Source organism: Anomaloglossus baeobatrachus, chromosome 7, assembly GCF_048569485.1.
Source record: "Anomaloglossus baeobatrachus isolate aAnoBae1 chromosome 7, aAnoBae1.hap1, whole genome shotgun sequence".
NCBI classification, from domain to species: Eukaryota; Metazoa; Chordata; class Amphibia; order Anura; family Aromobatidae; genus Anomaloglossus; species Anomaloglossus baeobatrachus.
Genome location: NC_134359.1, coordinates 245,869,457 through 245,892,360, shown reverse-complemented (window position 1 = coordinate 245,892,360; position 22,904 = coordinate 245,869,457). Strand labels below are relative to the sequence as shown.

The window sequence follows — 22,904 nt, the reverse complement described above, 5'->3', positions numbered from 1 at the left end:
ACCCGCAATGGGTACCTCAACCTTAACAAACACCTCCGACATAAAGTGGGGTGAGAAGGGAGCATGCTGGGGGCCCTCGTATGGGCCCTCTTTTCTTCCATCCGACATAGTCAGCAGCTGCTGCTGACTAAACAGTGGAGCTATGTGTGGATGTCTGACCTCCTTGCACAAAGCATGAAAACTGATGAGCCAGTGATCCCACTGGGGGTGTATAGCCAGAAGGGGAGGGGCCTTACACTTTTGAGTGTAATACTTTGTGTGGCCTCCGGAGGCAATAGCTATACACCCAATTGTCTGGGTCTCCCAATGGAGCGACAAAGAAAACTGAGGGACCCGTGCTCCCACGGGGGGGTGTATAGCCAGAAGGGGAGGGGCCTTACACTTTTAAGTGTAGTACTTTGTGCGGCCTCCGGAGGCAGTAGCTATACACCCAATTGTCTGGGTCTCCCAATTAGGAGCGAAAAAGAAAAACACGGAAAGCGCCGAAACTTGTCCCTTGAGAGAGCCGAGAGACAAACCCTTGTCCATTCCGGATTGAAGGAAAGACAGAAAAGTGGGCAAGGCAAACGGCCAGGGAGTAAAACCCTGATCAGAGCACCAGGATAAGAAAATCCTCCACGTCCTGTGGTAGATCTTGGCGGACGTTGGTTTCCTGGCCTGTCTCATAGTGGCAATGACCTCTTGAGATAACCCTGAGGACGCTAGGATCCAGGACTCAATGGCCACACAGTCAGGTTGAGGGCCGCAGAATTCAGATGGAAAAATGGCCCTTGAGACAGCAAGTCTGGTCGGTCTGGTAGTGCCCACGGTTGACCCACCGTGAGATGCCACAGATCCGGGTACCACGACCTCCTCGGCCAGTCTGGGGCGATAAGGATGGCACGGCGGCAGTCGGACCTGATCTTGCGTAACACTCTGGGCAGCAGTGCCAGAGGAGGAAATACATAAGGCAGTCGAAACTGCGACCAATCCTGAACTAATGCGTCTGCCGCCAGAGCTCTGTGATCTTGAGACCGTGCCATGAATGCCGGGACTTTGTTGTTGTGCCGGGACGCCATTAGGTCGACGTCCGGCGTTCCCCAGCGGCAACAGATCTCTTGAAACACGTCCGGGTGAAGAGACCATTCCCCTGCGTCCATGCCCTGGCGACTGAGAAAGTCTGCTTCCCAGTTTTCTACGCCCGGGATGTGAACTGCGGAGATGGTGGAGGCTGTGGCTTCCACCCACAGCAGAATCCGCCGAACTTCTTGGAAGGCTTGACGACTGCGTGTGCCGCCTTGGTGGTTGATGTACGCCACCGCCGTGGCGTTGTCCGACTGAATTCGGATCTGTCTGCCCTCCAGCCACAGCTGGAACGCCTTTAGGGCTAGATACACTGCCCTTATCTCCAGAACATTGATCTGAAGGGAGGACTCTGTCGGAGTCCAGGTTCCCTGAGCCCTGTGGTGGAGGAAGACCGCTCCCCACCCTGACAGACTCGCGTCCGTCGTGACCACAGCCCAGGATGGGGGCAGGAAGGATTTTCCCTTCGACAAAGAAGTGGGAAGAAGCCACCACTGAAGAGAGGCTTTGGCTGCCCGAGAAAGAGAGACGTTCCTGTCTAAGGACGTCGACCTCCTGTCCCATTTGCGGAGAATGTCCCATTGGAGTGGACGCAGATGAAACTGCGCAAATGGAACTGCCTCCACTGCTGCCACCATCTTCCCTAGGAAGTGCATGAGGCGCCTCAAGGGGTGTGACTGGGCTCGAAGGAGAGATTGCACCCCTGTCTGTAGTGAACGCTGTTTGTCCAGCGGTAGCTTCACTATCGCTGAGAGAGTATGAAACTCCATCCCGAGGTAAGTTAGCGATTGTGTCGGTGTCAATTTTGACTTTGGGAAATTGATGATCCACCCGAACCTCTGGAGAGTCTCCAGAGCAGTGTTCAGGCTGTGTTGGCATGCCACCCGGGAGGGTGCCTTGACTAGAAGATCGTCTAAGTAAGGGATCACCGAGTATCCCTGAGAGTGTAGGACTGCCACCACTGTTGCCATGACTGTGGTGAAGACCCGTGGGGCTGTCGCCAGGCCGAAAGGCAGTGCCACGAACTGAAGGTGTTCGTCTCCGATGGCGAAACGCAGGAAGCGCTGATGCTCTGGTGCAATCGGCACGTGGAGATAAGCATCCCTGATGTCGATTGATGCTAGGAAGTCTCCTTGGGACATCGAGGCGATGACGGAGCGGAGAGATTCCATCCGGAACCGTCTGGTTTTCACATGTCTGTTGAGCAGTTTGAGGTCCAGAACGGGGCGGAATGATCCGTCCTTTTTTGGCACCACAAACAAGTTGGAGTAAAAACCGCGACCACATTCTTGAAGGGGAACAGGGATCACCACTCCTTCTGCCTTCAGAGTGTTCACCGCCTGAAAAAGAGCATCGGCTCGCTCGGGGGGCGGAGATGTTCTGAAGAAACGAGTCGGAGGACGAGAGCTGAGCTCTATCCTGTAACCGTGAGACAGAATGTCTCTCACCCATCGGTCTAGGACATGTGGCAACCAGGCGTCGCAAAAGCGGGAGAGCTTGCCACCGACCGAGGATGCGGTTTGGGGAGGCCGAAAGTCATGAGGAGGCCGCCTTGGGGGCGGTTCCTCCGGCGGTCTTTTTAGGACGTGACTTAAACCGCCATGAATCAGAGTTCCTCTGGCCCTTCTGTGGCCTGTTGGACGTGGAGAATTGAGATCTGGCTGAGGGCCGAAAGGACCGAAACCTCGGTTGTATCTTCCGTTGCTGAGGTCTGTTTGGTTTGGACTGGGGTAAGGACGAGTCCTTTCCCTTGGATTGTTTAATAATCTCATCCAATTGCTCGCCAAACAGACGGTCGCCAGAAAATGGCAAACCAGTTAAGAACTTCTTGGAAGCAGAGTCTTCCTTCCATTCGCGTAGCCACATGGCCCTGCCACTGAATTGGCGGATGCTACCGCTGTACGGCTCGCAGAGTCCAGGACGGCGTTCATGGCGTAGGACGAAAAAGCCGACGCCTGAGAGGTTAAAGACACAACCTGCGGCGTAGAGGCACGTGTGACTGCATTAATCTCAGACAGACAAGCTGAGATAGCTTGGAGTGCCCATACGGCTGCGAATGCCGGAGCAAAAGACGCGCCTATGGCTTCATAGATGGATTTCATCAGGAGCTCTATTTGCCTGTCAGTGGCATCCTTGAGCAATGAACCATCTGCCACTGCTACTATGGATCTAGCCGCCAGTCTAGAGACTGGAGGATCCACCTTGGGACACTGAGCCCACCCCTTAACTACGTCAGTGGGGAAGGGGTAACGTGTGTCATTAAGGCGCTTAGTAAAGCGCTTGTCCGGAAATGCTCGGTGCTTCTGGACCGCATCTCTGAAGTTGGAGTGATCGAAAAAAGCACTCCGTGTACGTTTGGGAAACCTAAATTGGCGTTTCTCCTGTTGTGAAGCTGACTCCTCTATCGGTGGAGTTGGAGTAGAAAGTTCTAGCACCTGGTTGATGGACGCTATAAAGGTCATTTACTATGGCGTCACCTTCGGGTGTATCAAGATTAAGAGCAACGTCAGGATCAGAGCCCTGAGCTGCGACCTCCGCTTCATCCTCCAGAGAGTCCTCATGCTGAGACCCTGAGCAGTGTGATGAAGTCGAGGGAAGTTCCCAGCGAGCCCGCTTAGCCGGTCTGGGACTGCGGTCCGTGTCGGAGTTCTCACCGTGGGACCTAGGAGTCACCCCAGGAGCAGTTTGCTGCGCCGACCGAGGGGGGCCTGGGGGCAATGATTCAACAGTGCCCGGGGCCTGTGTTACCGGTCTGGACTGCAAAGCTTCTAGTATCTTAGCAGACCATCTGTCCATAGACTGAGCCATGGATTGTGAAAGTGACTCAAAGTTTCTCAGCCAACATTGCAAACTCTGTCCCTGCCACCTGGACAGTGGCAGCCGGTAGTTCTACCTGGGCCGAGGGTCCCACCAGTGCCTGAGGCTCCGGCTGAGTGAGTGTCACAGGGGCCGAGCATTGCACACAATGAGGGTAGGTGGAACCTGCAGGTAACATAGCCGCACAAGAGGTACAAGTAGCAAAGAAGGGAATTTTGTTACTTACCGTAAATTCCTTTTCTTCTAGCTCCAATTGGGAGACCCAGACGATTGGGTGTATAGCTACTGCCTCCGGAGGCCACACAAAGCATTACACTAAAAAGTGTAAGGCCCCTCCCCTTCTGGCTATACACCCCCCGTGGGATCACGGGCTGATCAGTTTTAGTGCAAAAGCAAGAAGGAGGAAGCCAATAACTGGTTAAACAAATTCAATCCGAAGGAACATCGGAGAACTGAAACCATTCAACATGAACAACATGTGTACCCGAACAAACCAAAAATCCCGAAGGAAACAGGGGCGGGTGCTGGGTCTCCCAATTGGAGCTAGAAGAAAAGGAATTTACGGTAAGTAACAAAATTCCCTTCTTCTTCGGCGCTCCATTGGGAGACCCAGACGATTGGGACGTCCAAAAGCAGTCCCTGGGTGGGTAAATGAATAGCTCAAGTTTGGACTGTAAAAACAGCCCTTCCCTACATGGAGGCAACCTCCGCCTGCAGGACTCATCTACTTAGGCTGGCATCCGCCTAAGCGTAGGCATGCACCTGAAAATGCTTGGTGAAGGTGTGCAGACTCGACCAGGTAGCCGCCTGGCACACCTGCTGAGCCGTAGCCTGGTGCCGTAATGCCCAGGACGCACCCACGGCTCTGGTAGAATGGGCCTTCAGCCCTGATGGAACCGGAAGCCCAGTAGAACGGTAGGCTTCAAGGATTGGTTCCTTGATCCATCGAGCCAGGGTGGATTTTGCAGCCTGCGACCCCTTGCGCTGACCAGTGACAAGGACAAAGAGTGCATCCGAGCGGCGCAGGGGCGCCGTGCGGGAATGTAGATTCTGGGTGCTCTACACCAGATCCAACAATGCAAAGCCATTACATATCGATGAAATGGATAAAAGGAAGGTAAGGAGATATCCTGATTGTGATAAAAAGGGGATACCACCTTAGGGAGAAACTCTGGGATCGGGCGCAGCACTACCTTATCTTGGTGAACACCAGGAAGGGAGCTTTGGATGACCGCGCTGCTAGTTCGGACACTCTCCGAAGAGACGTGACCGCTACCAGAAAGGCCACTTTCTGTGAAAGTCAAGAAAGTGAAACATCCCTCAGAGGCTCGAAGGGCGGCTCCTGGAGAGCAATTAATACCCTGTTCAGATCCCATGGGTCTAACGGCCTCTTGTACGGAGGGACAATGTGATAACCCCCCTGCAGGAACGTGCGTACCTGAGGAAGTCGTACTAGGCGCTTCTGAAAGAATACCGACAGCGCTGCGACTTGTCCTTTAAGGGAGCCGAGCGACAAACCTTTTCCCAATCCAGATGCAGGAAGGGAGGAAAAAGGAGACAATGCAAATGGCCAGGGAGACACTCCCTAAGCAGAGCACCAAGATAAGAATAACTTCCACGTCTTGTGGTAGATCTTGGCAGACGTCGGCTTCCTAGCCCGTCTCATGGTGGCAATGACGTCTTGAGATAATCCTGAAGACGCTAGGATCTCGGACTCGATGGCCACACAGTCAGGTTCAGGGCCGTAGAATTCAATGGAAAAAACGGCCCTTGGGACAGTAAGTCTGGCCGGTCTGAGAGTGCCCACGGTTGGCCGACCGTGAGATGCCACAGATCCGGGAACCACGACCTCCTCGGCCAGTCTGGGACGACGAGGATGGCGCGGCGGCAAGCGGAGCTGAGCTTGCGTAGCACTCTGGGCAACAGTGCCAGAGGTGGAAACACATAGGGTAGCTGGAACTGCGACCAATCCTGAACTAGGGCGCCTGCCGCCAGAGCTCTTTGCTCGTGAGACCGCGCCATGAAAATCGGGACCTTGTTGTTGCGCCGAGACGCCATTAGGTCGACGTCCGGCATCCCCCAGCGGCTACAGATTTCCTGACACCATTCTGGGTGCAGAGGCCATTCCCCTGCGTCCATGCCCTGGCGACTGAGGAAGTCTGCTTCCCAATTTTCTACGCCCGGGATGTGAACTGCGGATATGGTGGATGCTCTGTCTCCCACCCACATCAGAATCCGCCGGATTGCCTGGTAGGCTTGGCGATGCGTGTTCCGCCTTGGTGGGTGATGTATGCCACCGCTGTGGAATTGTCCGACTGAATTCGGATCTGTTTTCCTTCCAGCCACTGCTGGAAGGCTTGCAGGGCAAGATACACTGCCCAGATTTCCAGAACATTGATCTGAAGGATGGACTCCTCTGAAGAGAGTCCTTGACCGTCTGAGAAGGGAGACGTTCCTGTCTAGGGACGTCGACTCCCCAACCCATTGGCAAAGCATGTCCCATTGAAGTGGACGCAGATGAAACTGCGCGAAAGTGACTGCCTCTGCATGAGGCGTCTTAGGCTATGTGCGCACTAGGCGTTTTTGCCGCGTTTTTAGCGGCGTTTTTTACCGCGTTTTTGTGCTGAAAACGCAGTGACATTGCTTCCCCAGCAATGTCAATGGGTTTTCATAAGTGCTGTCCCCACACAGCGTTTTTTTTTTAGCTGCGTTTTTGTGGTGACCACAAAAACGCAGCATGTCAATTATTTCTGCGTTTTTCACTGCGTTTTTCACTCATTGAATTCAATGAGATGTTAAAAACGCAATGAAAAACGCATATAGCCGCGTTTCTATGACTAAAAACGCAGCTATACACGCAAGGGGTGGGCACTACAGTGACGTGTACAGGAAGAGGATTCCTTCTGTTGGTAAACACAGAAGCAGGAATCCTCCCGGTACCGTCACCGCTGCCTCCACCTCCCGTTCGGTGCCATGTCAGCTCCGTGCGGCGCCATGTCTGGGCGGGAGGTGGAGGCAGCGGCGAAAACCAAAGTGAACAGTAGAAAAATAAAAAAATGTCATATATACTCACCTGTCTGCAGGGTCCCGGTGCCATGCCCGCTCCCATCTCCTCCCGGTACTGCCGCTTCGGCTGTGTGCAGTCTCCCCGGTGCAGGACCTTGCTTGCAGGACCTGGCGGTGGATCACCTGATGCAGTCACCTGACGCATCAGCTGATCGCAGTCTCGCCGGCTTCTTCGCGCCCGGCCGGCTATCAGCTGATCCTGCCGTCAGGGGACTTCATCAGCTGATTACCGGCAGCTCTTGCAGCGATCGGACGGGATCAGACTCCTGTCCAATCGATCGCTCCAGGAGCTGCCGGTAATCAGCACAGCACATGAGTATTTTTTTTTTTTTTTTCTACTGATGCATCAGCTGATTGTATAATCGGCTTTTATACAATCAGCTGATGTGTGATGTGATTCAGGCACTTGAACCTGACACATCATCTGATCGGTATGCCTTCCAGCAAACCGATCAGATGATATTGGATCCGGATTGGACGGCGCGGGACCCTGACCCAGGATTACTGCGGAGGGGGGTTAATTTCAATAAAGATGGAGTCACTAATTGTGTTGTGTTTTATTTCTAATAAAAATATTTTTCTGTGTGTTGTGTTTTTTTTTTTATCATTACTAGAAATTCATGGTGGCCATGTCTAATATTGGCGTGACACCATGAATTTCGGGCTTAGGGCTAGCTGATAATATACAGCTAGCCCTAACTCCATTATTACCTAGCTAGCCACCCGGCATCAGGGCAGCTAGAAGAGTTGGATACAGCGCCAGAAGATGGCGCTTCTATGAAAGCGCCATTTTCTGGGGTGGCTGCGGACTGCAATTCGCAGTGGGGGTGCCCAGAAAGCATGGGCACCCTGCACTGTGGATTCCAATCCCCAGCTGCCTAGTTGTACCCGGCTGGACTCAAAAATTAGGCGAAGCCCACGTCATTTTTTTTTTTTAATTATTTCATGAAATAATTAAAAAAAAAGGGCTTCTCTATATTTTTGGTTCCCAGCCGGGTACAAATAGGCAGCTGGGGGTTGGGGGCAGCCCGTATCTGCCTGCTGTACCCGGCTAGCATAGAAAAATATGGCGAAGCCCATGTCATTTTTTTTTCTTTTTGGGCAAAAAACTGCATACAGTCCTGGATGGAGGCTGCTGAGCCTTGTAGTTCTGCAGCTGCTGCCTGCTCTCCTGCATACACTAGTGAATGGAGGATGCTGAGACTTGTAGTTCTGCAGCTGCTGTCTGCTCTCCTGCATACACTAGTGAATGGAGGATGCTGAGACTTGTAGTTCTGCAGCTGCTGTCTGCTCTCCTGCATACACTAGTGAATGGAGGATGCTGAGACTTGTAGTTCTGCAGCTGCTGCCTGCTCTCCTGCATTCACTAGTGAATGGAGGATGCTGAGACTTGTAGTTCTGCAGCTGCTGCCTGCTCTCCTGCATACACTAGTGAATGGAGGATGCTGAGACTTGTAGTTCTGCAGCTGCTGTCTGCTCTCCTGCATACACTAGTGAATGGAGGATGCTGAGACTTGTAGTTCTGCAGCTGCTGTCTGCTCTCCTGCATACAATGAACATTTTGAAGAAGGAAATGACATCAGACCTTTTTTTTTTTTTTTCATCAACAATCTTTAATGGCATTGTGCACTGATTAAAAACGCAGTGAGCAAAAACGCAGCAAAAAACGCACCAAATCGCGATTTGGTGCGTTTTTTGCCGCGTTTTTTTAGCCGCGGGTGCGTTTTTTAGACAAAAACGCACATAAAAACGCAGCGTGAAAAAAACGCCTAGTGCGCACATACCCTTAAGGGGTGTGACTGGCCTTGAAGGAGAGACTGCACCCCCGTCTGTAGTGAACGCTGCTTGTCCAGCGGAAGCTTCACTATCGCTGAGGGAGTGTGAAACTCCATGCCCAGATATGTCAGCGATTGGGTCGGTGCCCGATTTAACCTTGAAAAGTTGATGATCCACCCGAAACTCTGGAGAGTCTCCAGCGCCACGTTCAGGCTGTGTTGGCATGCCTCTTGAGAGGGTGCCTTGACAAGTGGATCGTCCCAGTAAGGATCACAGAGTGACCCTGAGAGTGCAGGACTGCTCCCACTGCTGCCCTGAACTTGGTGAAAACCCGTAGGGCTGTCGCCAGACCGAAGGGCAGGGCTACGAACTGAAGATGCTCGTCTTCAATAACGAAACGTAGCAAACGCTGGTGCTCTGGAGCAATCGGCACGTGGAGATAAGCATCCTGATGTCTATTAATGCTAGGAAATCTCCTTGAGACATTGAGGCAATGACGGAGCGGAGGGTTACATCCGGAACCGCCTGGCCTTCACGTGCTTGGTGAGCAGTTTTAGGTCCAGAACGGAACGGAAAGAGCCACCCTTTTTTGGCACCCCAATCAGATTGGAGGAAAAAACCGTGTCTTGTTCCTGAAGAGGAACAGGGATTACCACTCCTTCTGCCTGCAGAAGAGCATCGGCTCGGTGGGGGGGGGGGAAGTTCTGAAGAATCGAGCCAGAGGACGAGAACAGAGCTCTATCCTGTACACGTGAGACACAATGTCTCTCACCCACCGGTCTGTGACCTGTGGCAGCTAAATGTCGCCAAGCGGGAGAGTCTGCCACCAACCGCGGATGCGGAGAGAGAGAGCTGAAAGTCATGAGGAGACCGCCTTGGTAGCGGTTCCTCCGGCTGCCTTCCTTGGGCGTGATTGAGCCCGGCCGGAATCTGAGCCCCTCTGAGCCTTTTGAGCCCTTTTGGACGAGGACAATTGGGACCTGCCCGAGCCTGGGAAGGACCGAAACCTCGACTGTCCCCCCAGGACAGCATTACTAGGGTAAGTCGCAATGCAGACATTGCGAAGTTAAGGACACCACCTGCGGCACAGATGTACATGTGCTCAAGACCAGCTGCGCAAGACCAGCTGAAATAGCTTAGAGTGCCCATACGGCTGCGAATGCCGGAGCAACCGACACGCTGATAGCTTCACAGACAGATTTCAATCAGAGGTCCATCTGTCTGTCAATGGCATCTTTAAGTGAAGTCCCATCTCCACTGCAACTATGGATCTAGCCGCAAGCCTGGAGATTGGGGGATCCACCTTTGGACCCTGGGTCCAGCGCTTTACCACGTCAGGGGGAAGGGATAACGTGTATCCTTAATACGTTTGGAGAAAACGCTTATCTGGTAAGCGTGGTGTTTCTGAACTGCTTCTCTGAAGTCAGCGTGGCCAGAAAAGTACTCAATATACGCATGAGATACTGAAAAAGGATTTCTCCTGCTGTGAAGCTGACTGCTCCACTGGGGGAGCTGAGGGAGAAATATCCAACATTCCATTGATGGACGCTATAAGATCATTCACTATGGCGTCACCATCCGGTGTATCCGGATTGAGAGCGGTGTCAGGACCAAAGCCCTGATCAGCTACGTCTGCCTCATCATACAGAGAGTCCTCCTGCTGGGACCCTGACCAGTGATGAAGCCGAGTGCCGCACCCAGCGAGCTAGCTTAGGCTGTCTGGGACTGTCGTCCGTGTCAGAGCCTTCACCCTGGAATGCCTGGGACCCCCCCGGAGCACTGATTATGTTCCAAATGAGGGTGGCCAGGGAGCATTAATCAAGATTGCCCATGGCCTGTCTGGACTGCAAAGTCTCTATCCCATGACAATCTATCAGCCGAAACTGCAACTCCGTCCCTGTCCCTGGACAGGGTTCACAGGTGGTTCCTTTGGCCACCTCTAGTAGAGACCCCGGCTGACCAAGTGCTACAGGGGAGCATTGCACACAATGGGGGTCAGTGGAACCTGCCGGTGGAACAGTATCACATGCAGTAAAAGCAGCATAGAAAGCCTGTGTTGCTTTTTTGCTGCTGTATTCTAACCATCTATGCAATGTATAGCATACAAGCATAAACACTTCAGCACATGCAATACAAGCAGCATAGAAAGCCTGTGCCTTGGCACCCTTGCTTTTTTGCTGCTGTTGTCCAGCCATCTAGGAGAATATAGCCAAGAGTAGCGACCGTACAGTGCAATGTATAGCATACAAGCATAAGTACAAATGAACACTTCAGCACATGCAATACAAGCAGCCTATAAAGCCTGTGCCTTGGCACCCATGCTTTTTTGCTGCTGTTGTCCAGCCCTCTAGGAGAATATAGCCAAGAGTAGCGACCGTACAGTGCAATGTATAGCATACAAGCATAAGTACAAATGAACACTTCAGCACATGCAATACAAGCAGCATAGAAAACCTGTGCCTTAGCACCCTTGCTTTTTTGCTGCTGTCATCTCGCCATCTAGGAGGGCATATAGCCAAAGATAGCGACCTACAGTGCAGTGTATAGCATACAAGCATAAAATACAAATGGACACTTCGGTATTTAGTGGGGTCAGCACTTCAGGTGCTGCTTACCGCCCGCCTATAACGCGGGTGTGTGGTCGCCAGAGCCCTGTGACTGGTTGCCCAGAGCATGTCTCCGTTCCCCAGCTCGGACTGCGTGCAGGAATGGCTGCCGGCGTCCTGTGAAGAGGGGCGGGCCGTGGGCGTGCCCCAGACAAGAGCGGGAAACTGGCGTCCCACTGTGTCCAGTGAAGGGGGCTGGAGAATGCAAAGCAGACTCCAGCCCTCGGCGCTGACTGTCTGTACAGCGTCCCGCCTCTCCCCTGACTGGCAGGGCTGGAGGCGGGAACGAAACGAAAACTAGGCCGCAAAGCCGGGGACTCGAGTAATAAGCGCGGCCGTCCATGTGCACGGCCAGCGCGGAAGTCCCCGGCGCACCACAAGTCCCAGCCGCGCCACAATGTAAAAAACACCCAGCAGCGGCCGGCGCGGCAGTTCCCAATACATAAAGTCACTCAGCAAAGCTGTAGTGAATAATAGCACGAGCGCTCCGCGCTGTTGCCCCCGGCGCACTAACACTCCCAGCAATGCTGGTGTGTGTGTGCGCGCTTGCCCGGGGACACAGAGTACCTTAATGTAGCAGGGCCTGTCCCTGACGATACTCAGCTCCATATCCAGCAGGTTCTCTGGGTCTGTGGATGGAGCCCGGTCTCAGTGCCTGGAGACCTGTAAGATCCCACTTCGCCCAGAGCCCTGAGGGGGGATGGGGAAGGAAAACAGCATGTGGGCTCCAGCCTCCGTACCCGCAATGGGTACCTCAACCTTAACAAACACCCGACAAAAGTGGGGTGAGAAGGGAGCATGCTGGGGGCCCCATATGGGCCCACTTTTCTTCCAACCGACATAGTCAGCAGCTGCTGCTGACTAAAAGCAGTGGAGCTATGCGTGGATGTCTGACCTCCTTCGCACAAAGCTTGAAAACTGATCAGCCCGTGATCCCACGGGGGGTGTATAGCCAGAAGGGGAGGGGCCTTACACTTTTTAGTGTAATGCTTTGTGTGGCCTCCGGAGGCAGTAGCTATACACCCAATCGTCTGGGTCTCCCAATGGAGCGCCGAAGAAATAAGCCTGTGCCTTGGCACCCTTGCTTTTTGCGGACGACATGCTGTTGTCTCCTCTTAGAGCAATCAGTGAGAGTATATAGCCAAAAGCAAATAATGCGGCCGAACAGAGCAAATGTATACACAATATGGATATATATATACACTTCGGCACCCAGGGGGGCCAGCACCTGGTAACTGGTGCGGCTTACCGACCGCCCTCAGCGGTTGTGTGTCCACCAGATTCCCTGCCTGGGCCTCCCAGAGCTGTGGAGCTCGGTCTGAAGTTCTCCCCCGGCAGCAGTGATGATAACAATGGCTGCCAGCGTTCTCAGAGGAGGAGGGAGCCGTGGGCGTGCCTCAGAAAGTGCGGGAATCTGGTGCCCCACAGTGCTCAGTGAGGGGGGAGGAGGATACCTAAGTATGCTCCAGCCCTCACCGCTGACGTCCAGTCTAGCGTCCCGCCCTTACCCCTGACTGGCAGGCCCGGGGGCGGGAGTATGCGGTACTAGGCCGCAGAAGCCGGGGACTAAATTTAGTAACGTGGCCGGCAAACAGGCGCGGTCGGCGCGGTAGTTCCGGCGACACAAAACACACAGCAGCCGCTGCAGCGTCTGTTACACAGGCGCTCTATGCGCCGTCCCCAAGGGGACACAGAGTACCTCTGAGAAGCAGGGCCTGTCCCTGATGATACCCGGTCTCCTGTCCGTCAGATTCCCTCAGGGGCTGCGGATGGAGCCCGGTCCCAGTGCATGGTGACCGGATAGGATCCCACTTCTCCCAGAGCCACTAAGGGATGGGGAAGGATAACGGCTTGTGGCTCCAGCCTTTGTACCCGCAATGGGTACCTCAACCTTAACAGCACCACCGACCATAGTGGGGTGAGAAGGGAGCATGCCGGGGGCCCTGGGGCCCTCTTTTCTTCCATCCGATAAAGTCAGCAGCTGCTGCTGACTAAAATGTGGAGCTTGCGTGAATGTGTGCCTCCTTCAACACAAAGCATAAAAACTGATGGGCCCGTGATGCACGGGAGGGTGTATAGGCAGAGGGGAGGGGTTACACTTTTTAAAGTGTAATACTTTGTGTGGCCTCCGGAGGCAGAAGCTATACACCCAATTGTCTGGGTCTCCCAATGGAGCGACAAAGAAATATGCTTTTTATATGCTCTACTTCCCCACATATAAGTTAGCAAAATTTTACATATCGCACATTTGTAGGCAGAGAGGGCATATTGGTCAGGGTAGGACAGATTTACAGTAGAACTCAATGTTGACAGAACCCCCGATATTTACCTGGAGGATTTCATCAATTCTTGGTTTTCAGACATCGTTTGATTTTGGCAAAGCAGATATTGTTTTTCATGTTCTGATCGACTGTCCTAAAAATAAATGTGGAAAAATGAGCTTCTGCCCAATGTTGGTAAATTTAGTTGCATTTCTCATGTTACCCCACCTTGATCCCACAATAATGAAGATGCACCCAGGACTCCTCCGCCTGCTTCTTCTGCAGAAATTCGTAGGATTGTGCCCTCCTCTGCTTGGCCTGCTCCGTTTCAGGGCGAGAAAAACGGACCTGCAAGGGGATATAAAGCGACATTTACAAAATGAACCGATCTCAGAGGCTTCTTGGAAGAAACACACAGCCGAACTCATTTCTGCATCGCCGTTACATCTAGATAGTGAAATGAAGGGAATTTTGTTTACTTACCGTAAATTCCTTTTCTTCTAGCTCCAATTGGGAGACCCAGACAATTGGGACGTCCAAAAGCAGTCCCTGGGTGGGTAAATAATACCTCATAATAGAGCCGTAACGGCTCCTTCCTACAGGTGGGCAACCGCCGCCTGAAGGACTCGCCTACCTAGGCTGGCATCCGCCGAAGCGTAGGTATGCACCTGATAGTGTTTCGTGAAAGTGTGCAGGCTCGACCAGGTAGCCGCCTGACACACCTGCTGAGCCGAAGCCTGGTGCCTCAAAGCCCAGGACGCACCCACGGCTCTGGTAGAATGGGCCTTCAGCCCTGAGGGAACCGGAAGCCCAGCAGAACGGTAAGCTTCGATAATTGGTTCCTTGATCCACCGAGCCAGGGTTGATTTGGAAGCCTGTGACCCTTTACGCTGGCCAGCGACAAGGACAAAGAGTGCATCCGAGCGGCGCAGGGGCGCCGTACGAGAAATGTAGAGTCTGAGTGTTCTCACCAGATCTAACAAGTGCAAATCCTTTTCACATTGGTGAATTGGATGAGGGCAAAAAGAGGGTAAGGAGATATCCTGATTGAGATGAAACGGGGATACCACCTTAGGTAGAGATTCCGGAACCGGACGCAGAACCACCTTGTCCTGGTGAAACCCCAGGAAAGGGGCTTTGCATGACAATGCTGCTAGCTCAGACACTCTCCGAAGTGAAGTGACTGCTACTAGGAAAACCACTTTCTGCGAAAGGCGTGAGAGAGGGATATCCCTCAGTGGCTCGAACGGTGGTTTCTGAAGAACCATCAGCACCCTGTTCAGATCCCAGGGTTCTAACGGCCGCTTGTAAGGAGGGACGATGTGACAAACCCCCTGCAGGAACGTGCGTACCTGTGGAAGTCTGGCCAAGCGCTTCTGAAAAAACACAGAGCGCAGAGACTTGTCCCTTAAGGGAGCCAAGCGACAAACCCTTTTCCAATCCGGACTGAAGAAAGGACAGAAAGGTGGGCAAGGCAAATGGCCAGGGAGAAAAACCCTGATCAGAGCACCATGACAGGAATATTTTCCACGTCCTGTGGTAGATCTTGGCGGACGTTGGTTTCCTAGCCTGTCTCATAGTGGCAATGACCTCTTGAGATAATCCTGAAGACGCTAAGATCCAGGACTCAATGGCCACACAGTCAGGTTGAGGGCCGCAGAATTCAGATGGAAAAACGGCCCTTGAGACAGCAAGTCTGGTCAGTCTGGTAGTGCCCACGGTTGGCCGACCGCGAGATGCCACAGATCCGGGTACCACGACCTCCTCGGCCAGTCTGGAGCGACGAGGATGGCGCGGCGGCAGTCGGCCCTGATCTTGTGTAACACTCTGGGCAACAGTGCCAGAGGAGGAAACACATAAGGGAGTTGAAACTGCGACCAATTCTGAACTAAGGCGTCTGCCGCCAGAGCTCTGTGATCGTGAGAACGTGCCATGAATGCCGTGACCTTGTTGTTGTGCCGGGACGCCATTAGGTCGACGTCCGGCATCCCCCAGCGGCAACAGATCTCCTGAAACACGTCCGGGTGAAGGGACCATTCCCCTGCGTCCATGCCCTGGCGACTGAGAAAATCTGCTTCCCAGTTTTCCACGCCCGGGATGTGAACTGCGGAGATGGTGGAGGCCGTGGCTTCCACCCACATCAAAATCCGCCGGACTTCCTGGAAGGCTTGCCGACTGCGTGTTCCTCCTTGGTGGTTGATGTAAGCCACCGCTGTGGAGTTGTCCGACTGAATTCGGATCTGCTTGCCTTCCAGCCATTGCTGGAACGCTTTTAGGGCTAGATACACTGCCCTGATCTCCAGAACATTGATCTGAAGTGAGGACTCCTGCCGAGTCCACGTACCCTGAGCCCTGTGGTGGAGAAAGACTGCTCCCCACCCTGACAGACTCGCGTCCGTCGTGACCACCGCCCAGGATGGGGGTAGGAAGGATTTCCCCTTCGATAATGAAGTGGGAAGAAGCCACCACCAAAGGGAAGCTTTGGTTGCCTGAGAGAGGGAGACGTTCCTGTCGAGGGACGTCGGCTTCCTGTCCCATTTGCGTAGGATGTCCCATTGAAGAGGACGCAGGTGAAACTGCGCGAAAGGGACTGCCTCCATTGCTGCCACCATCTTCCCCAGGAAGTGCATGAGGCGCCTCAAGGGGTGTGACTGACCTTGAAGGAGAGATTGCACCCCCGTCTGTAGTGAACGCTGCTTGTTCAGCGGAAGCTTCACTATCGCTGAGAGGGTATGAAACTCCATGCCAAGATATGTCAGCGATTGGGCCGGTGTCAGATTTGACTTTGGCAAATTGATGATCCACCCGAAATTCTGGAGAGTCTCCAGAGTAGCGGTGAGGCTGTGCTGGCATGCCTCTTGAGAGGGAGCCTTGACCAGCAGATCGTCTAAGTAAGGGATCACCGAGTGACCCTGAGAGTGGAGGACCGCAACTACTGCAGCCATGACCTTGGTGAAAACCCGTGGGGCTGTCGCCAGGCCGAACGGCAGTGCCACGAACTGCAGGTGTTCGTCTCCTATGGCGAAGCGCAGGAAGCGCTCGATGACGGAGCGGAGGGATTCCATCCGGAACCGCCGGGCCTTTACGTGTTTGTTGAGCAGTTTTAGGTCCAGGACAGGACGGAAAGATCCGTCCGTCTTTGGGACCACAAACAGGTTGGAGTAAAAACCGTGACCTTGTTGCTGAAGAGGAACAGGGACCACCACTCCTTCTGTCTTCAGAGTGCCCAGCGCCTGCAGAAGAGCATCGGCTCGCTCGGGAGGCGGAGATGTTCTGAAAAATCGAGTCGGAGGACGAGAGTTGAACTCTATCCTGTAACCGTGAGACAGAATGTCTCTCACCCAACGGTCTTACCTGTGGCAGCCAAATGTCGGAAAAGCGGGAGAGCCTGCCACCGACCGAGGATGCGGTGTGAGGGGGCCGTAAGTCATGAGGAAGCCGCCTTGGTAGCGGCACCTCCGGCGGTCTTTTTAGGGTGTGCCTTAGACCGCCATGGATCGGAGTTCCTCTGATCATTCTGAGGCCTTTTGGGCGAGGAGAATTGGGACCTGCCCGCGCCCCGTAAGGACCGAAACCTCGACTGTCCCCTCCTCTGTTGGGGTAATCTTGGTTTGGCCTGGGGTAAGGATGTTTCCTTTCCCTTGGATTGTTTGATGATTTCATCCAGCCTCACACCAAACAAACGGTCGCCAGAAAATGGCAAGCCGGTTAAGCACTTTTTGGAAGCCGAATCTGCCTTCCATTCCCGTAGCCACAAGGCCCTGCGTATTGCCACCGAATTGTCGGCTGCAACCGCCGTACGGCTCGCAGAGTCCAGGACAGCATTAAAAGCGTAGGACGCAAATGCCGACGTTTGAGAAGTTATGGATGCCACTTGCGGCACAGACGTACGTGTAATTGCGTCAATTTGCGCTTGACCCGCTGCAATAGCTTGGAGCGCCCATACGGCTGCGAATGCTGGAGCAAAAGACGCGCCGATAGCTTCATAGATGGATTTCAACCAGAACTCCATCTGTCTGTCAGTGGCATCCTTGAGCGAAGCCCCATCTTCAACTGCAACTATGGATCTAGCCGCCAGTCTGGAGATTGGAGGGTCCACCTTGGGACACTGAGTCCAGCCCTTGACCACGTCAGGGGGGGAAGGGATAACGTGTATCCTTAAGGCGCTTAGAAAAACGCTTATCTGGACAAGCCCGGTGTTTCTGGACTGCCTCTCTGAAGTCAGAGTGGTCCAGAAACATACTCGTTGTACGCTTGGGGAACCTGAAACGGAATTTCTCCTGCTGAGAAGCTGACTCCTCAACTGGAGGAGCTGAGGGAGAAATATCCAACATTTGATTTATGGACGCGATAAGATCATTCACTATGGCGTCCCCATCTGGAGTATTAAGGTTGAGCGCAGCCTCAGGATCAGAATCCTGATCAGCTACCTCCGCTTCACTCTACAGAGTGTCCTCCCGCTGAGACCCTGACCAATGTGATGATGTCGAGGGAATTTCCAAGCGAGCTCGCTTAAGCGGTCTGGGGCTGCGGTCCGTGTCAGAGACCTCACCCTGGGATCTATGAGACACCCCGGGAGGACATGGTTGTTCCGACTGAGGGGAACCAGGTGGCAATGATTCCACAGTGTCCCTGGTCTGAGATACCGGTCTGGACTGCAAGGCTTCTAGTATCTTAGCCATAGTCTCAGAAAGCCTTTCAGTAAAAACTGTAAACTCCGTCCCTGTCACCTGTACAGTGTTAGCAGGTGGTTCCCCCTGGGCCCCCCTTAGCAGAGGCTCCGGCTGAGTAAGTGCCACGGGGGCCGAGCAGTGCACACAATGAGGGTCAGTGGAGCCTGCCGGTAGTGAAGCCGTACATGCGGCGCAGGCAGCATAGTAAGCCTGTGTTTTGGCACCCCTGCTTCTTGTGGGAGCCATGCTGTTGACTCCCCTGAGCAACACAATAGGGTATATAGCCAGGATCAACCGTGCACCATACAGTGTAAAGTATAGCCTATAAATATATAATCTATAATTACACTACTGCACAAGTGGGGCCAGCACCTCAGGTGCTGCTTACCGCCCGCTTAAAGCGGTTGTGTGGCCACCAGAATCCCTGCCTGAGTCCCCCAGCGCTATTCTCTCCTCTGCAGCGTCAGAGGAGCTGAGAAATGGCTGCCGGCGTCTTGAGGAGAGGAGGGAGCCGTGGGCGTGACCCAGAAAGTGCGGGAACTGGTGCCCCACTGTGCACAGTGAGGGGGGTGGAGTATGCAAAGCATACTCCAGCCCTCAGTGCTGCTGTGCTGTACAGCGTCCCGCCCTTCCCCTGACTGGCAGGCCTGGGGGCGGGAAGAAAACGAGACTAGGCCGCAAAAGCCGGGGACTCGAGTTATAAGCGCGGCCGCCGTAAAAGCGCGGTCGGCGCTGAAGTCCCCGGCGCACTAACAGTCCCAGCCGCGCCGCAGTGATAGCAATGGCAGCGGCGGTCAGCGCGGCAGTCCCCCTACACTCACACACTCAGCGACGCTGCAGTGTGTAATGGCACCAACGCGGTCTGCGCCGCGGTCCCCGGTGCACTAGCACACCCAGCAATGCTGGAGTGTTGCTGTGCGCGGTCCCCACGGGGACACAGAGTACCTCCAAGTAGCAGGGCCATGTCCCTGAACGATACTCGGCTCCTATCCAGCAGGGTCCTCAGGAGCTGTGGATGGAGCACGGTCTCAGTGCCTGGAGACCGATAGGATCCCACTTCACCCAGAGCCCTAAGGGGGATGGGGAAGGAAAACAGCATGTGGGCTCCAGCCTCCGTACCCGCAATGGATACCTCAACCTTAACAACACCGCCGACAAGAGTGGGGTGAGAAGGGAGCATGCTGGGGGCCCTTTAAGGGCCCTCTTTTCTTCCATCCGACATAGTCAGCAGCTGCTGCTGACTAAGCTGTGGAGCTATGCGTGCATGTCTGCCTCCTTCGCACAAAGCAAAAAACTGAGGAGCCCGTGGAAGCACGGGGGGTGTATAGGCAGAAGGGGAGGGGCTTTACACTTTTAGTGTAATACTTTGTGCGGCCTCCGGAGGCATAGCCTATACACCCAATTGTCTGGGTCTCCCATGGAGCGACAAAGAAAACCCGATAATTTGCATTAAGGGCCTGTGCATATGAAATCATGTAGCTTAGTATAATCAGAGAGTCTGCAAACAGTGTCCAAGACAGTAAGGCCTAATACACACGGCATGAAAATCGGAGCGAGTGGAATGTGATAAAAAAAAGAAGGGAATTTTGTTACTTACCGTAAATTCCTTTTCTTCTAGCTCTTATTGGGAGACCCAGACGATTGGGTATAGCTACTGCCCTCCGGAGGCCACACAAAGCACTACACTAAAAAGTGCAAGGCCCCTCCCCTTCTGGCTATACCCCCCCGTGGTATCACGGGTTCTCCAGTTTTAGTGCCAAAGCAAGAAGGAGGAAGCCAATAACTGGTTTAAACAAATTAACTCCGAATAACGTCGGAGAACTGAAAAACCGTTCAACATGAACAACATGTGTACCCGCAAACAACAAAAAAATCCCGAAGGACAACAGGGCGGGTGCTGGGTCTCCCAATAAGAGCTAGAAGAAGAAGGGAATTTTGTTTACTTACCGTAAATTCCTTTTCTTCTAGCTCCAATTGGGAGACCCAGACAATTGGGTGTATAGCTATTGCCTCTGGAGGCCACACAAAGTATTACACTTAAAAGTGTAAGGCCCCTCCCCTTCTGGCTATACACCCCCAGTGGGATCACTGGCTCACCAGTTTTAGTGCCAAAGCAAGAAGGAGGAAAGCCAATAACTGGTTTAAAGACCAATTCAATCCGAGGAAACATCGGAGAACTGAACCATACCACATGAACAACATGTGTACCCGAAAAAACAGAAAAACCCCGAGAAAACAGGGCGGGTGCTGGGTCTCCCAATTGGAGCTAGAAGAAAAGGAATTTACGGTAAGTAAACAAAATTCCCTTCTTCTTTGTCGCTCCATTGGGAGACCCAGACAATTGGGATGTCCAAAAGCAATCCCTGGGTGGGTAAAAGAATACCTCATGATAGGGCCGTCAAACGGCCCTCTCCTACAGGTGGCCAACCGCCGCCTGAATGATTTATCTACCTAGGCTGGCGTCTGCCGAAGCGTAGGTATGCATCTGATAATGCTTGGTAAAAGTAAGTAGACTCGACCAGGTGGGTGCCTGACACACCTGCTGAGCCGTAGCCTGGTGCCGTAATGCCCAGGATGCACCCACGGCTCTGGTAGAATGGGCCTTCGGCCTTGAGAGAACCAGAAGCCCAGTAGAACTGTAGGTTTCAAGAATTGGTTCCTCGAGCCCCCGAGCAAGGGTGGATCTGGAAGCTTGCGACTGTTTACGCCGACCAGCGACAAGGACAAAGAGTGCATCCGGGTGGCGCAGGAGCGCCATGCGGGAAGTAGAACCTGAGTGCTCTCACCAGAACCAACAGATGCAAATCTTTCTGAAATTGATGGACTGGACGAGGACACAAAGAAGGTGAGGTGATATCCTGATTGATATGAAAATGGGATACCACCTTAGGGAGAAATTCCGGAACCGGACGCAGAACTACCCTGTCCTGGTGAAGGACCAGGAAGGGAGTTTGTATGAGAGCGTTGCTAGCTCGGAAACTCTCCTAAGAGACGAGACCGTTACTAGAAGGCCACTTCCCGTGAAAAACGGGAAGGGAGACATCCTTCAAAGGCTCGAAAGGCGGCATCTGGAGAGCAATTAGAACCTTGTTCAGATCTCAGGGCTCTAACGGCCGCTTGTACGGAGTGCTGAGAAGACAAACTCCCCGTAGGAACGTGCGTACCTGAGGAAGTCGTCGTTTCTGAAAAAATACAGATAGCGCTGAGACTTGTCCCTAAAGGGAACTGAGCGACAACCCATTTTCCTACCTAGATTGTAGGAAGGAAGGAAACATAGACGATGCAACCGGCCAGGGAGAAACACCCTGCGCCGAGCACCGAGATAAGAACATCTTCCACGTCCTGTGGTCAATCTTGGCGGACGTTGGTATGCTAGCCTGTCTCATGGTGGCAACCACGTCCTGAGGTAATCCTGACGACACTAGGTTCCAGGACTCAATGCTACACCATCCGGTTGAGGGCCGTAGAATTCAAATGGAAGAATGGCCCTTGAGACAGCCAGTCTGATTGGTCTGGTAGTGCCCCCGGTTAGCCTACCGTGAGGCACCACAGAACCGAGTACCACAACATCCTCGGCCAATTTGTAGCGACGAGGATGGCGCGGCCGCAGTCGGTCTTGATCTAGCGCAGTACTCTGGGCAACAATGCCAGAGGTGGCACCTAAGGTAGCTGGAACTGCGACCAATGCTGAACTAAGGCGTTTGCCGCCAGAGCTCGATGATTGTGAAACCGTGCCATGAAGCTGGCACATTGTTGTTGTGCCGTGACGCCATTAGATCGACGTCCGGCCTCTGTCAGCGGCGCCAGATCTCCTGAAACCCGTCCGGGTGAGGAGACCATACTCTTTCGGCCACACCTCAGCGACTTAGGAAGTCAGCTTCCTAGTTTCCACACTTGGGATGTGAATTGTGGATATGGTGGATGCCGTGTCTTCCACCCACATCAGAACCTGCCGGACTTCCTGGAAGGCTTGCCGGTTGCGCGTTCTTCCTTGGTGGTTGATGTATGCCACCGCTGTGGAGCTGTCCGACTGAAGTCGGATATGCTTGCTTTCCAGCCGCTGTTGGAAGGATTGTAGGGCAAGATACACTGCTCTGTGTTCAAGAACATTGATCTGAAGAGTGGACTCTTGCTGAGTCCACGTACCCTGAGCGCTGTAGTGGAGAAAAAACTGCTCCCCACCCTGATAGACTCGCGTCTGTCGTAACTATCGCCCAGGACGGGGATAGGAAGGACCTTCTTTTTGACCAAGAGGTGAGAAGAAGCCACCACCGTAGAGATTCCTTGGCCGCCTGAGAAAGAACGACGACTCTGTTGAGGGACGTCGACTCCTCGTCCCATTGGCGGAGAATGTCCCATTGTAGTGGACGCAGTAAAACTGCGCGAAAGGAACTGCCTCCATTGCTACCATCTTACGTAGGAAGTGCATGAGGCGTCTCAATGTGTGCGACTGGTTCTTAAAGAAGAGCTTGCAACCCGTAGTGAATGCTGTTTGTCTAGCGGCAGCTTCACTATCGCTGAGAGAGTAAGAAACTCTATGCCTAGATATGTTATCGATAGGGTCGGGGTCGGATCTGACTTTAAAAAGTTGATGATCCACCCAAAACTCTAGAGAGTCTCCAGCGCAACGTTCGGGCAGTGTT

At 53.4% G+C, this 22,904-nt stretch overlaps 1 protein-coding gene across 1 annotated transcript in view; it reads right to left on the bottom strand.

Moving 5' to 3' along the window:
- Positions 1-22,904, bottom strand: part of POLR3E (RNA polymerase III subunit E) — a 189,131-nt gene that overhangs the window by 133,733 nt on the left and 32,494 nt on the right. Inside the window, exons 9-10 of the mRNA XM_075318009.1 lie at positions 13,817-13,936; positions 13,657-13,742 (exon numbers count right to left, since the gene is read on the bottom strand). Of these exons, the coding sequence (XP_075174124.1) occupies positions 13,657-13,742; positions 13,817-13,936 (206 nt within the window). The remainder of the gene's footprint in view (positions 1-13,656; positions 13,743-13,816; positions 13,937-22,904) is intronic.